Source organism: Lissotriton helveticus, chromosome 2_1 (assembly GCF_964261635.1).
Source record: "Lissotriton helveticus chromosome 2_1, aLisHel1.1, whole genome shotgun sequence".
Lineage (NCBI taxonomy): Eukaryota > Metazoa > Chordata > Amphibia > Caudata > Salamandridae > Lissotriton > Lissotriton helveticus.
The window spans coordinates 1,793,814,376-1,793,827,454 of NC_136059.1; the positions used below are offsets into that span (position 1 = coordinate 1,793,814,376).

At 50.8% G+C, this 13,079-nt stretch overlaps 1 protein-coding gene across 6 annotated transcripts in view; it reads left to right on the forward strand.

Annotated features, from left to right (window-relative positions):
* ANK2 (ankyrin 2) overlaps positions 1-13,079 on the forward strand; it is a 1,987,506-nt gene that overhangs the window by 1,263,131 nt on the left and 711,296 nt on the right. For all 6 annotated transcript variants that reach the window (XM_078676735.1, XM_078676733.1, XM_078676736.1 and 3 more), the window contains one exon: positions 4,834-4,932. In XM_078676735.1, the coding sequence (XP_078532861.1) occupies positions 4,834-4,932 (99 nt within the window). The remainder of the gene's footprint in view (positions 1-4,833; positions 4,933-13,079) is intronic.

The following is a 13,079-nucleotide window of genomic DNA, read 5'->3' on the forward strand; positions in this document are numbered from 1 at the left end:
GAATATTTTAAATGATAGATTGCCAGAAAAACCCTTGATTACATTTAGGAAATCCCAATCAATGGCCACCCAGTTATCTAAGAACAATACTGAGGGGTAACCGATGAAAACATGGTTAACACCTAGAAAGGGTTTCTTTAAATGTATAACGTTCCGCACATGCAAGTTTGGAGTAAATACAACCAAATATACTACTCCATTCAGGGAAAAAAGTTGACATTAAGGGCAACTACAATTGCCGTACGGAGTTTGCAGTATATGTCCTCACGTGCACCTGTGGGCTTAGATATGTGGAAAGTACTAAGCTCCAGGTGCACGTGAGAATATTGCAGCACATTAGAGCCATCATGAATTGTGATCCGACCTACCCAGTCACAAGACACTTTAAAGCTGTCCAAAATAAGGATATCAATTGTTTATCCTATTATGTGATTGATTCCGTCTCTATGCCACGGAGAGGTAGCAATAGAGAAAAGTTATTGAGACAATTGGAAACAAGGTATATCTTGAACTTGGATAGTAAACACCCGAATGGTCTCAATAACACGGAGGACATGCACACTTTCCTTTAAACAATCGCTGAATATTAATCTTTTGTGAATAAGTTAAGCCTTATGAAGATTTAGGAGACTTCTTGAGTAATAATTTTAGACCCTCACAGGCTTGTGAGTGGTCGGGTCTCTAAATCCACACATAATAATGAAATGCCTCAAAAGGTTTGGGTAATTAACATCATTTAAACCAAACCAACAGGCCTCAGTTCTTAAATAAGATTATTGCTTTTAATAATTGTTGTTTGCACATATGACTAGCACTTGACACTTTGTATTCTTGTTTGGAACTATATTGTCTATGACTATAAAATATAACTAGTATAATTGGGGGCCATTCTCTCGTAGACCTAAATGTAATTTGACAGGATTCTATATGTCATTTCTCATGTTAATTTTAGAATTAGACAAATAAGTATGGATACTACTTTTGGTTATGGTGTGTAAATACAATTTAGGGGTTTAAACAAGATCCTTTTGATACCATTAATGCATGTAGGCAGCTAATGTTCACATTCATCTTTGCAGAATTTGCACAAATGTTTCTGCATTTAAGCAGTGATTTGCACTCAGGTATGCAAAGTTTGTACAAGCCATATTTGCGTATTTTGCACATAATTAGTGTTTTTTAGATGATGTGTATTCTAATTGCGGAATTTGCACATAATATTAGCGAAATGTTCAAATTTTGGGGCATTTAAGCTGCAATTTATAACCAACATCCAATAATTAGAAAGAAAATTAACTTGAGATAATGTCTTATACTCTGTCATGTATAAATGCCTAGAGTTATGAGCCTCGCAATACCACCAGAGTTCCATGAATATTTGTTGCACTAAGTATTTCTTCACTGTTTGAGGTCACATGGTATAGCATTTCAAAAATACAATTGTATATAAAAACTACAGCGTACTGCAGGCTCACTATGTGATCAAGGGCACTCGTTGCCCGAAACGCGTAATGCGAGGAGTGAGGAGAAAAGATCAATAAACTTACCTGCGACTTCTAAGCTGTCTGGTGGTCCACTGATTTCTGTGTTCGCCAAAAGGAGGTACAGGAAGGAGCTGCATTTATATATATATACAGTTTCACAGGTGCCCACATGCAGGATGCACTCACTGTGAGCAAACTCCAATTTGGGGAAGAGACCAATGCTCCCAGCATCAGCAGAGCCTGACACATTTCAGAAATTCTCCCTTTCTCAAAGGCTTTCTGCAATTGAATGACTGCCAGCATCGCGAACATCAGCGTTTGTCCCTCCTTTATTTTGATAGCACAATCATACTCAGGTGAGTTGTACATTACTACTGCGTCATGGGGCTGGTAGTTCGAAATTTGAACAGGGATGAACTCTGCCTGTGCCCCCGTGATTTTTAAAGATTGGATTGAATGGTCTGCCTGCAGCCCACTTGGGTTTTATTATTATGAACTACCAGCCCCATGATGCAGAAGTAATGTACAACTCACCTGAGTATGATTGTGCTATCAAAATAAAGGAGGGACAAACGCTGATGTTCGCGATGCTGGCAGTGATTCAATTGCTGAAAGCCTTTGAGAAAGGGAGAATTCCTGAAACGCGTCAGGCTCTGCTGATGCTGGGAGCATGGGTCTCTTCCCCAAATTGGAGTTTGCTCACAGTGAGTGCATCCTGCATGTGGGCACCTGTGAAACTGTGTATATATATATATATATATATTGCACCTTTTTTCTGGTTAACTGCAATCAGACTTTGGTGCTCAGTGGGAAAATGTGTTTGCAACAGAAAATTCAGCACCGGTCTGACACACTGTGTCACACTGCACACTGACAAAAATGGCAATGAAAAATCATATCCAAGAAGGAATACAACCAATTTTAAATATTGTGCCAGGACTTAATATTTAACGCTGATCTGTGTCAGCTAATCAATAGTCCATCAAACTTCCGGTGGCCATAACTGAATCTGATCAGAATTGATTCCATTATTTGCCTGGCTGCTGCCTTTATATAAAAGAGCACATCCTTGATATATGAGTGTTGTTTTAATATTTTTAGGTGTTGCCAATTATATGTTCGGGTTCTTATAAATGTGCAATGGTTTGGGTAATACTAGGATGTTCAGTGTGTCAGCTTCCCAAGGCTGCTATTCAAATATGTTAGATATTTGCTCTGTAAGGGGTATTTCCAATGGCTGATATAGGCCTGGCCATTTAATGAGTCGGGGGGCTGCTATAACAGATGCAGCACACTTATTCCCTCCATTTACTGAGTCTAATGACTGCAAGTAAGCATTCACAAACTATCTCTAGGAGCATGTCTAAAATAGTTGACTGTTATAGGTTTCTAGAGGTACCCTGTCAATTCACATAAAGAAAACATTAAAACCCATGCACAGAAGCAAATACATGATGAAAAATTGCTTTAGGAGACCTGTAATGAGGTGGTTATGTAAAATGTGCACCTGAACCTCTGATTTAATGTCTGCTAACTCTTCTGGCTCCATCACCTGCTCAGTAAAGGTGTGTGTGTGTGGGGGGGGTACCTACAAATAGTGGAATATCATTTGGCCAGTGTATAATGACTGGTCAGCAATGATGTCAGTTGCAGTTCCTCTATGAATGACCACTGTCTTTTATGGAATAGTAAGCATTGGGATTTTAATAAGCTGGTAAATGGACTCCAGCATGTTAGAGAGATTAAGGGCATAATTTAAAGATGAATGGTTATAGAAAATCTTCCTGCCTTCCCTCACTGGCTGAACTTAGATTAGCCAGTGATGGGAGGCAGCAGTCCCTACTCGTCACAGAGTGAGATGGGGTCAGTGAGACTGCTGACCCCACCCCACTCTGTGAGGAAGTGCCATTCATTGACATTCAGCCCTGGGTACTTTAGGGCTTAGAACTGAAGCAGCAAGGTCCGAGGCAATCTGTGGCGCACGCCCCCCCATCACAATGAGGATGTCACACCCACAGTAGCAGTGACATATTCAGCCAGGCAAAGTTCAGCTCAGATACCTAGGAGCCTGCGCATTTAGTGCATGCCTAGCTCTTGTCTGCCTGACCTGAAAATAATGACTGTATGTTAGGCTGACCTTTACTCAGCCTGACACTCTTCCTTTTTGGCAAAAGGACCCTTCGCCTATTAGGATGGGCCACGGCTGCTCCTTATGGTATGCAATTGGATATTTGTGTAGTAGCGGCTGGTCTCGTGGCAGAGTTACGGTGTGGGGAATGGGTACGAGTTGGGGGGGGGTGGACATATGACAAAATAAAGAAAATAGCTTACCTGTTACTCACCGTTCAGCACTCTGCTGTGCTTCTCCTTCCTGTTGTGTATGTGCTGAGGCTCCCAGACTCCCCACGGTCAATCCCAGTTCTTCCGTCATGCTGGCCAGCATGACAGAAGCACTGGGATTGACCCGAGCGGGCTTGTTTTCCACTCCAAAGGAGACTGGGAGCCTACGTCTGCTGTTCGCTCCACCGGACAATGAAGCTCTAGTTGGGGAGATGTCAATCCGCATAACATGACAGTTTGGCCATCCTAGGACGGCCAGCCAAACCGTCATACGCACCGACAGAAGTGCTCTCCACTACTCCATCTCCGTGCCTGTCATGGGATGGCCCCGCACCAAAGACTTGTGTCCATCCGGAGGAAAAATAAAATGATCATAATACTGTTTTATTATCATTTTATTTGTCCTTTCCCTCAGTTGCCCAGCAGGGGGTTGGGGGGGGGGTGACGCTTCTTTGCCTTAGCCGCTGCTATATTTGTATAATACAAAGTTCAGCGATCACATGACATCTTTGATGGTTGTCTGTACAAATTGGAGCTTGTAGTAGTGGGTCTTCTCAGCAGATGTTCTCCTTGAGGAGATTCATTTCCGAGCCATGCAAGGTGTAGGTGTTCCCTGAAAGCGGGTGGTTTTGTAATCCTAATCCTTGTGGATGGCCAGTGTGCAGTGGTTTGCCTCTGCATAGTGGCTCACAGTGATACCTTTGGTCATGAGGTTTAATGCCTTGCCAGATATTGTATGGCAGATACTAACTGGATCCTAATGGATATCTTGCAGGTTGCATGGTTTCTGTGCTCCTCTAATGACTGTGTGGCTAGAGTGAGAGAACATTCTGTTGTCGTTTAGCTTTGCTGAGCAAAAACATACTCTTCCTGAGTAGCTGATGTGATTGCTTTGAAAGACTTCAGTTTCCAGTGCTCATTATCTATCTTTTAAGTATTACCTTGCTTGCACCTTCACGGTATTAAACCAAATCAAGATATTAAATGTGCATTTGTTTTTATTTTACAGAATGGCTTCACTCCTCTCTACATGGCAGCTCAGGAAAATCACCTGGACGTTGTGAAATATTTGCTGGAAAATGGAGCTAACCAGAGCACTGCGACAGAGGTACATTCACTCTGCAACTGACTCCTGACTTTTCAGGATTTGTTGGTATATCCCATGATAACACACCATTCACAAATGTGTTGGCTCTTAGCAGTGTGTTAGTGGGGGAGCAGCTTTGTCATATTCACGTTTTAGATGCCCGGTTTGATATCAGAGGCATAATAAGGGCAAAAAGGCAGGACCATGTCTGAATGTGCAATGGAAGATACATTCTTGGTACCTGGTGGTTTTTAAAGTGCTTTACTAGAAAACATGTAGGGGAGTATAAATGGATGGGAAAGGTAAGAATGTAGATTTCCATAGTGGTATTATAGAGATGCATCGTCCTTGGCTCACGGCGATTGGTCTGGAGGGTATATTGTCTCCTGCCTTCATTTTTTTTTGTTTAAACGTTTTTTATTGCAGATCAAGGTACAGTATACATATCATTACCGGATCATGTCAGTACAGACTTTTCCTCAATCGAACTCCGCACCTGATTAATACAAACAGCCATTCAGCCCACATCCCGTAGGCCGGGCGGCATCCTTCGTTTCCTCGGTGCTTGTTACACTTCTTCCTCCCATGGCCTTAATTGAGGTAATCCGGTGTCTGCTTTTCAGTCAATACCCCCCGTCTCTCCAGTAGCATCAGACAATAGTTCCCCTGATCTTCAGTTTGCACCCCTGAACCCGCACTACAACTCCCCCCTCACCCTCCCACCCACAGTGTCCACGCCTGCGCCTAGCCCTGGGTGGTATGAATTTGTGGTAATGGGCAGAAGCAATTTGGTGTGTACTATGTGTGTGTGTCTAGTGGGGGGGCCGGCACCGTGGCCCTCTCGATCAGGTCTCCTTGGTCCTTACGTCCTCCCCCTCTCCTCCTCCACCGAGTTATCTCGTAGTGCCTGTACTAGCATTTCCCATGTCAATGCTGCCTCCTGGGCTCGTTCCTCTGAGCCGCGGCGGGCCAGTTGGTATCTGATCGTGCTCTCGGCCGCCGCCCATTTTAGCAATTCGTTCAACCACCTCCGGTGTGTTGGTCCCGACCTCGACTTCCACCCCTTGGTCAGCTCCCTTTTCGCTAATATTAGGCCCATGTCAATGAATTTACTCGATATCTTGTTTTTGGGTGTGTGTGGGAACCAATGTAATATACTAGTGGCACTGTCGAATTGCAGATTCCTGTCTGTCACCTCATTCAGTGTGGCGCCAATGTCCGTCCAGTAGTCCTGCAGATGAGGGCAGTCTCGTAGCATATGCACTAGGTTCTCCCCTATTTGCATCTGGGACACGCCGCTTCCACTGCTCCGAAGTACTGCGCAATTTTACAAGGGGTGAGGTAGACTCTATGAAGAATGTAAAAGTGTATTAACTGGAAGCGCGCGTTCCTAGTGCTATTTCTCGGCCTTCGCAGCAGTTGGGACCAGGTAGTGTCCGGAATCTCCCTGTGTAGGTCTGTCTCCCATTTGGCCTTCAATGCCGTTAGCGGCTGCAAGGAATCACCCATCATTCTTGAGTAGAGGCACGTCACCGCCTTGAAGGTGCCCGCAGCCATCATTGTATACTGGCAAGCCGATGCCGTCGGCAGTTCGGCCAAACCCTCCTCCCAGTGTGCCTGGATAGCCCTCACCACAGCCGCGTGTAGTAAGTAGTCCCCCCTCGGGAGATCGTGGCGCTCCTGCAGTGTCTGGTACGGGGCTAGCACGCCATCGTCATATAAGTCCCCAACTACCTGTAATCCCGCCTCCTCCCATAGCTGGAGCCTCGACCAGTCCCCCCCGTGCGGGAGTGCCGGCAAAATGCCCAATGGGATTTCGGGCGCATACGGGTGGTGGATTCCCGCTCGTTTCTGCGAGCGGTTCCAGCATAAACGAAACGTCCGTTCTTCCTGGGAGAGGTCACCTAGCGTCCGCTTTTGCCGCAGGGCAATATAGGCCAACACATGGCGGGGGGTACCGGCGTCCCTCTCCGGGTCCGGCCCGCGGTAGGCTCTCGCAACTTCTTGCGTGAATGTCTGCAGTTGGGCGGCCAGGTAGTAGAGCTCGAAGTCAGGGACCGCCAGGCCTCCTTCGTCTTTGGGGCGGGTCAGTGCCGCTAGGGCGATCCTGCGTCTGCACTTTCCCCATAAGAATGACACGAGTGCCGATTTTAATTGTTGGAAAATCGCTCCAGGCACCCATACGGGGAGAGTTCTGAAGTAATATAGTAAGCGTGGTAAGGCAACCATCTTCAAGAGAGATATCCGTCCAGCCACCGACAGAGGTAGGGTGGCCCAAAAGGACATGCTGTTCTGTAAAGCTCGGATACAGCGGCCCACATTGCCGTCCAGCATGTTCGCCGGGTCGCGATATATGTGCACCCCCAGGTAGGGCAGGCAGTCAGGCTCCCACCGGAGCAGTGGGCGGGTCGGGGGTGGGATCGTGTCTCTCCGCAGGGGGAAGAGACAGGTTTTAGCCCAGTTCACTTTAAGGCCTGATAACGTGCCAAAGCGCGCCAGCAGTCTCTCTGCCCCCTCCACAGCACCATCGGCATTCTCCAAATAGAGGAGAATGTCATCTGCATATAATGAAATGAAGTGTCGCACTCCTCTGAACTCCAGCCCTCCGTAATAATCACCCCGCCTGGCCAGCGCCCCCAGAGGCTCCACCGCCAGTGCAAATAGCAGGGGAGAAAGTGCGCACCCCTGTCTTGTGCCACGCAGTACCTCGAACTGGAGGGATATCAGGGCACCAACCTTTACTCTCGCCCTAGCTGACGCATATAATACTTTCGTCCAAGTGATGTATCCTTCCCCCAGGCCGAACCTCTGCATCACTCTATACAGATAATCCCATTCTAGGCTGTCAAAGGCTTTCTCAATGTCCACAGCCAATACGAGGGGAGTCTCTGTGCCGGGGGGGGGGGTCGTCCATCAGTCGGAGCAACCTCCGTATATTGTGGGTCGTGTTACGGGTGGGTATAAAGCCGGACTGGTCTTTATGGATCAGGTCTTGCATGTGGGTCAACAACCTGGAGGCCAGCACAGTACTCAGTATCTTATAGTCTGTCGTTAACATCGACAGCGGCCTGTAGGAGGCGGGGTCCGTAGTCTCCCTCCGCGGCTTTAGTAGTGGAATCATTATGGCCTCACGCATTGACTGGGGGAGTCGGCCTTTATCTTTGGCCTCGTTATAAATTATTTGGAGCCTAGGGGCCAATTGGTCGAGGTATCGACCGTAAAATTCCACAGGCAATCCGTCTATGCCCGGGGTTTTGTTCCGGGCCATTTGCTTTACCGCACTCTTTATTTCTGGCAGTTCTATTGGGCCTCCTGGGGCGTCAGCTTGGTCCCGGTTAAGTTGCGGTAACTGCAGCTCATTTAAGAAAGCATCTATCGCCTCACCCTGGTCCCCAAGAGCGCTCTTGTATAGTCCCACATAATACTCCCGGAAGCCCTCTACTATTGCAGACGGTGTGGTGTCGACACAGCCACCCTTTCCTTTCAGAGCCAGGATCGGTTGGTTGCACCTAGTGGGGTTCGCCAGCCAGGCCAGGAGTGTGCCAGTTTTGTCGCCCTCCGCATGTGATCTAGTCAAATATACTTTATAGTCAAAACTGCGAAGGAGCTCTACTTCTACCGCCACTGCTTCCCTCTCGTCGCTAACCGACTTCTGGAGCTCAGGTTGGCCAGGGCGCTTGCGCTCAGCCTCCCTCAGAGCCTGCTCAGCCTTCTCCAGGTCGTCCAGCAAGGTCCTACGCACCCCTGCATACTTTCCTATGCAGTGTCCTCTCACTACAGTCTTGAAGGCGTCCCATTCCACTCCCCTGGCGGAAGCGGAACCCTCGTTTTCTATGAAGTATTGAGAAATCCTCTCCTCCAGGTCAGCCCGGAATGGCGGGTCGTCCAAGGTGTCCGGCCGCAGCCGCCACGTCGGGATTCGCGGTACCTCAGATATCCAGTCCAGAGTCAGGAGTAGAGGGTTATGGTCGGACAGGGTTCGCATTAGGTATTCAGTTCTAACCACTGCAGGGAGCACCGATCGGGAGCACAAAAAGGTATCAATGCGGACGTGAAGGTCATGTGGGCTCGAGTAGAATGAATAGTCACGCTCTGCTGGGTGTTGTGTACGCCAGGCATCCGCGAGTCCCCACTGTCCCTGCCAGTCCAATCTGGATCTCGCTAGCCTATGTACTGGGGATGAGTGCAGTGGTGGATGTGATCTGTCTAGGGCTGTGTCCGCTACAGAATTAAAGTCCCCTCCCATCAAAACAGGACCCGTGAGATATCTGGCCATGATCCCGGATAATTTTGTAAGGTAGTTAGCCTGATCAACGTTAGGTGCATAGACACTACTGAGCACTATGTGTTGGCCTCGAAGCCTAACCTCGAGCACTACAAACCTCCCGTCAGGGTCAATTATATGTCTGGTCACTTGAAAAGGAGTGCCCGCTCTGATCCATATTAACACCTCCCTAGCAAAGGCAGAGTACGTGGTGTTAAACAATTGCCCTCTCCACCTACGCTGCAGCGCAAATCCTTCTTTCTTTGTCAGATGGGTCTCTTGCAGAAATGCTATGTGTACCCCCCTCCAAACCAGATAAGCGTGGATCTTGTGCCTCCTTGCCATAGTGTGCAGCCCCCTCACATTCCAAGACACACATTTCAGCGAGCCCGCATTAGCCATTGTCCCACAGTGTTCGGTCCGAATCAATCACATTTCGCCCTCTGGCAGCAGGCGCGACACTATCCCCATCCCCCAAGTGAACAATGCCCACTCCCCACCCCAACGTCATGCCTCGAGACTCCCCAACTACTCCAGCCCCCCCCCACCCCCCCCAGAATAGGACCCAACCCTGAAAGAGCAGTCCCCATCCAAACTATAGTCGAGCAACGTGCTCGCAAGTTCCACTATTCCACAGTCTGCACTAAGGAGCGTGAACTAGCCTCAAGCACTGTAAGTGCAGGTCCCACTCCCCCCGCCCCGCAATATGCAGCAAAACTCACGGTGAACCAGTCTTACAAGCGCCTGCACAGGTGTCCAAGGCGGTGGCTCCCATAACTCCCAAACCAGTAGGAGCGTCAGCGCTGTTTTCAGCCCTCAATTATGTTCTCTGATGTCTGTGGCGTAACCGTCGGGCCCCTCATGCCGCCAAACTCCGATTGTTCAGTCTCTTAGCCCGTGCCCTGTTCTTCCGAGCCCGAGGCTCTCCCCGACTGGGCGAGCGCCGACCCCGATACGTCCATCACCGCCTGCAACGCCGCCTTTCTCTCTTCCTCCGTTTGCGATTCCGTGGGCCTTCTGGATCTTCGGCTGCGCCCGTGGTGTCTCCGCGTTCTCTCCGCACGCTGCTTCTGTCTTTCCTCCTCCTCTCGGAACCGGGCACCGTCTGTGCCCGCTTTGTAGGTGTCCCATCAGGTCCATGCCTCCGCTGCTGTCGGGAAGAACAACGATTTCTCGTCCACCACCACTCGGAGCCTGGCCGGAAAAAGAAGCGAGTATTGAATACCTTCAGTTCGCAGTTCTTTCTTGATGGAGAGGAAAGAGGCCCTTAGCTTTTGAGTTTCGAAGGTGTAGTCCGGGAATAGCGTGACTCGGCTACTGTCCACCTGGAAGGGGCCCGCTTCCCGGGGCCTCTGGAGTAGTAGGTCCCTGTCTTTGTAGTGCAACAGCTTGATGACCACTGGGCGAGGCGGTAGGCCCGGCTGCGGGGGCCTGGCTGGAACTCGGTGCGCCCTCTCCAGCGTGAAGAAGGGCGAGAGGCCCTCTGGGGCGACGGTTGTTCGTAGCCAATCAGTTAGGTAGCTCACCATGTCCGAGCCCTCTTTTTTCTCCGGGAGGCCCACAAGGCGTATATTATTCCTCCGGCTGCGATTTTCGGCATCCTCCACTCGCTTCTCCAGGGTTTGTATGCGCTCCAGAGCCTCCGTGAGTTGGCTCTCCGCCGATTTGTGTGCTGGCACTATGTCCTTCAGTGTATCCTCCACCGACTTGACCCTATCCGCAAGTTTTCCGTGGTCTGCTCGGAGGAGCCCCAACCCCGTCGACACCTGCGCGATGTCTTGATGCAGTGCGTCTTTCGTGGCCGCTATGGCTTCCAGGATACGGTCCTGCATCTGTTGTAGGTCAGTGGAGGGTGGCGGAGTCTCTTCAGTTGTTTCCGGTGGTGGGTGGCCATCTCCCTTCACCCCCCTTGGCTTCCCCATTGCGTAGTGGGATGGTGAGATGTGCCAGATCGTTGTGGAAGGCCACTGGCGCTGAGGCCACCTGCAACCCAGGCCGTCAGGAGAGCGAGGGCCAGGCAGGTCACAGATCAGGCTCGAGCGCAGGTCAGCCTGGGCCTTGTAGTCCTCTCTCGCGTCTGCACTCCCAGGGGATGGCCAAGCTGGTACGGAGCCTACTCCTACACAGAATCCCCACGTCGAGGCGGGCAATTGTCGTTTCTTCGCACCAAGCCGGCTCAGACCTTCCGTCGGTGCAGGCTAGGCAGCCATCCAGAGTCCCGGTTCTGCGATTGGGTGATGTGGGCGAGATCGCGCCGGGTGTATCGCATGGCCCCTCGTCCCCCGGGGCCCACCACCGCCAACAAGCGCTCCGGGGTCGTCAAGGAGACAGATATCGTATGAACCGGTGGGGGCTCGCCTGAGAGCCACAGTCCAAAGAGAGCAATCAGTGGGGACGTCCAGGTGGCCAGCAATCGCCGCCGCGCGCTCCGGTCTTGAGCACCAGGCCCAACTCAGGGTGACACTCCGCCGCAGAACCCTCAGGGGAGGAAGGTTCACTGCCAGCAATCCGGTAGTGGAGAGGGTGACTAGGGCGAAGGGCCGGGACTAAAAGCAGGGCCCCGGAGCAGGACCAGGGCCTCGATGTCGGTCCCGCAGTCCCGGTAGGGGACGCCGTCGGGGCTTCACGGGGCACCGGCGGACCGAGGGGCCCGCACCCGCCGAAGGCCACAAGTCGAGGGGCTGCGTTGGCGGGCGCTCCGGTGGAGGGACACCCGGGTGAAACAGGATGTTCCCCGAAATATGGGCCGCAGTGCAGGTCAATATGCCACGTAGGGGGCAGGCGGGCCTGGCGGGTCCTTTATAGCACAGGCCTCAGGCCGCGGAAGTCCTCTCCTGTGGGAGGCAAGGTAACATGTCCGCCCCCGCCAAGGTCACTGTCTGTAACGGAGGTAACTTCAGGGGGCTTTGGGGTCGCCACTCACCACGGCCTCTGTCGTTGGAGGCGCCGCTCTGCCCCCAGTCCGGGCGAATCGCGGATCAGGCCCCGATTCGCCTCACAGAACCCTCGGCGGGAAAGGCCTCCAGAAGCCGGGGGGTCGATTTGGTGTGTGTGTCCCAGGCAGGGAGGAGCCACACCGGGAGCCCCACCGGGAGCACCCGGACGCAGGGCGCGATCCCAGCTCCGGCAGCAGGAGGAGATGGGGCTCTCAACAGCCGGCCCTGCAGTTTCTGCGACGTCCGGGCATCAGGCGGCTCACCGCAGCCGGGTGAAATGGCAGGAGGCGCAGCCCTCAGCTCTTCGTCGGGAGGACGGGCGCCGCCATCTTCTTCGCTCCGGACCCTCGTTTCCTTCACCCCGGTCGGGCGCCCGGCGGTGCGTCCACCGACGCGCTGAGCAGATCGGAGCAGGCGCTGTCGTGTCGCCTGGGATCACCCGGAGTTTCACGGGGATCCCAGGTCATGTATAGGATATATTTTAAGGATTACTGGGCGAGGGGTCGGGAGCCTCGTTAGGCTGCGGCCATCTTCTCCAGCTGCTAGCCACGCCCCCCATTGTCTCCTGCCTTCATAGTTGTCTGCTTTCTTTGACAGAACTAAATTGTTTGCATACTATACTGAACTTCTGCATTTGATGACATTCTCTTAATTTCCACCTTCCAGCTCAGAGGTGGAATGCTTCCTTCTGCTGCTGGTATTCACTCTTGTACCCAAGCGTTCATGCCCATTTTCCCCTTCTTCTCCTATGGCCATTCTGAAGCAGCTCACTATTGGTTCATAGTGCCTTACAAATCACCAATAAATACATAAATTGCTTTAATAAGCTCGTCAAGTTTGTAAATCATATCATCTTTGTTATATATTCAGGTAGTGTAAGGGAGGAGATACTGAATGAGTCCTTTCTATAATTCTTTTTTATTACAAATAGCTAATCTTTGATTGGGCTATCTACTAACCTTGGCCAT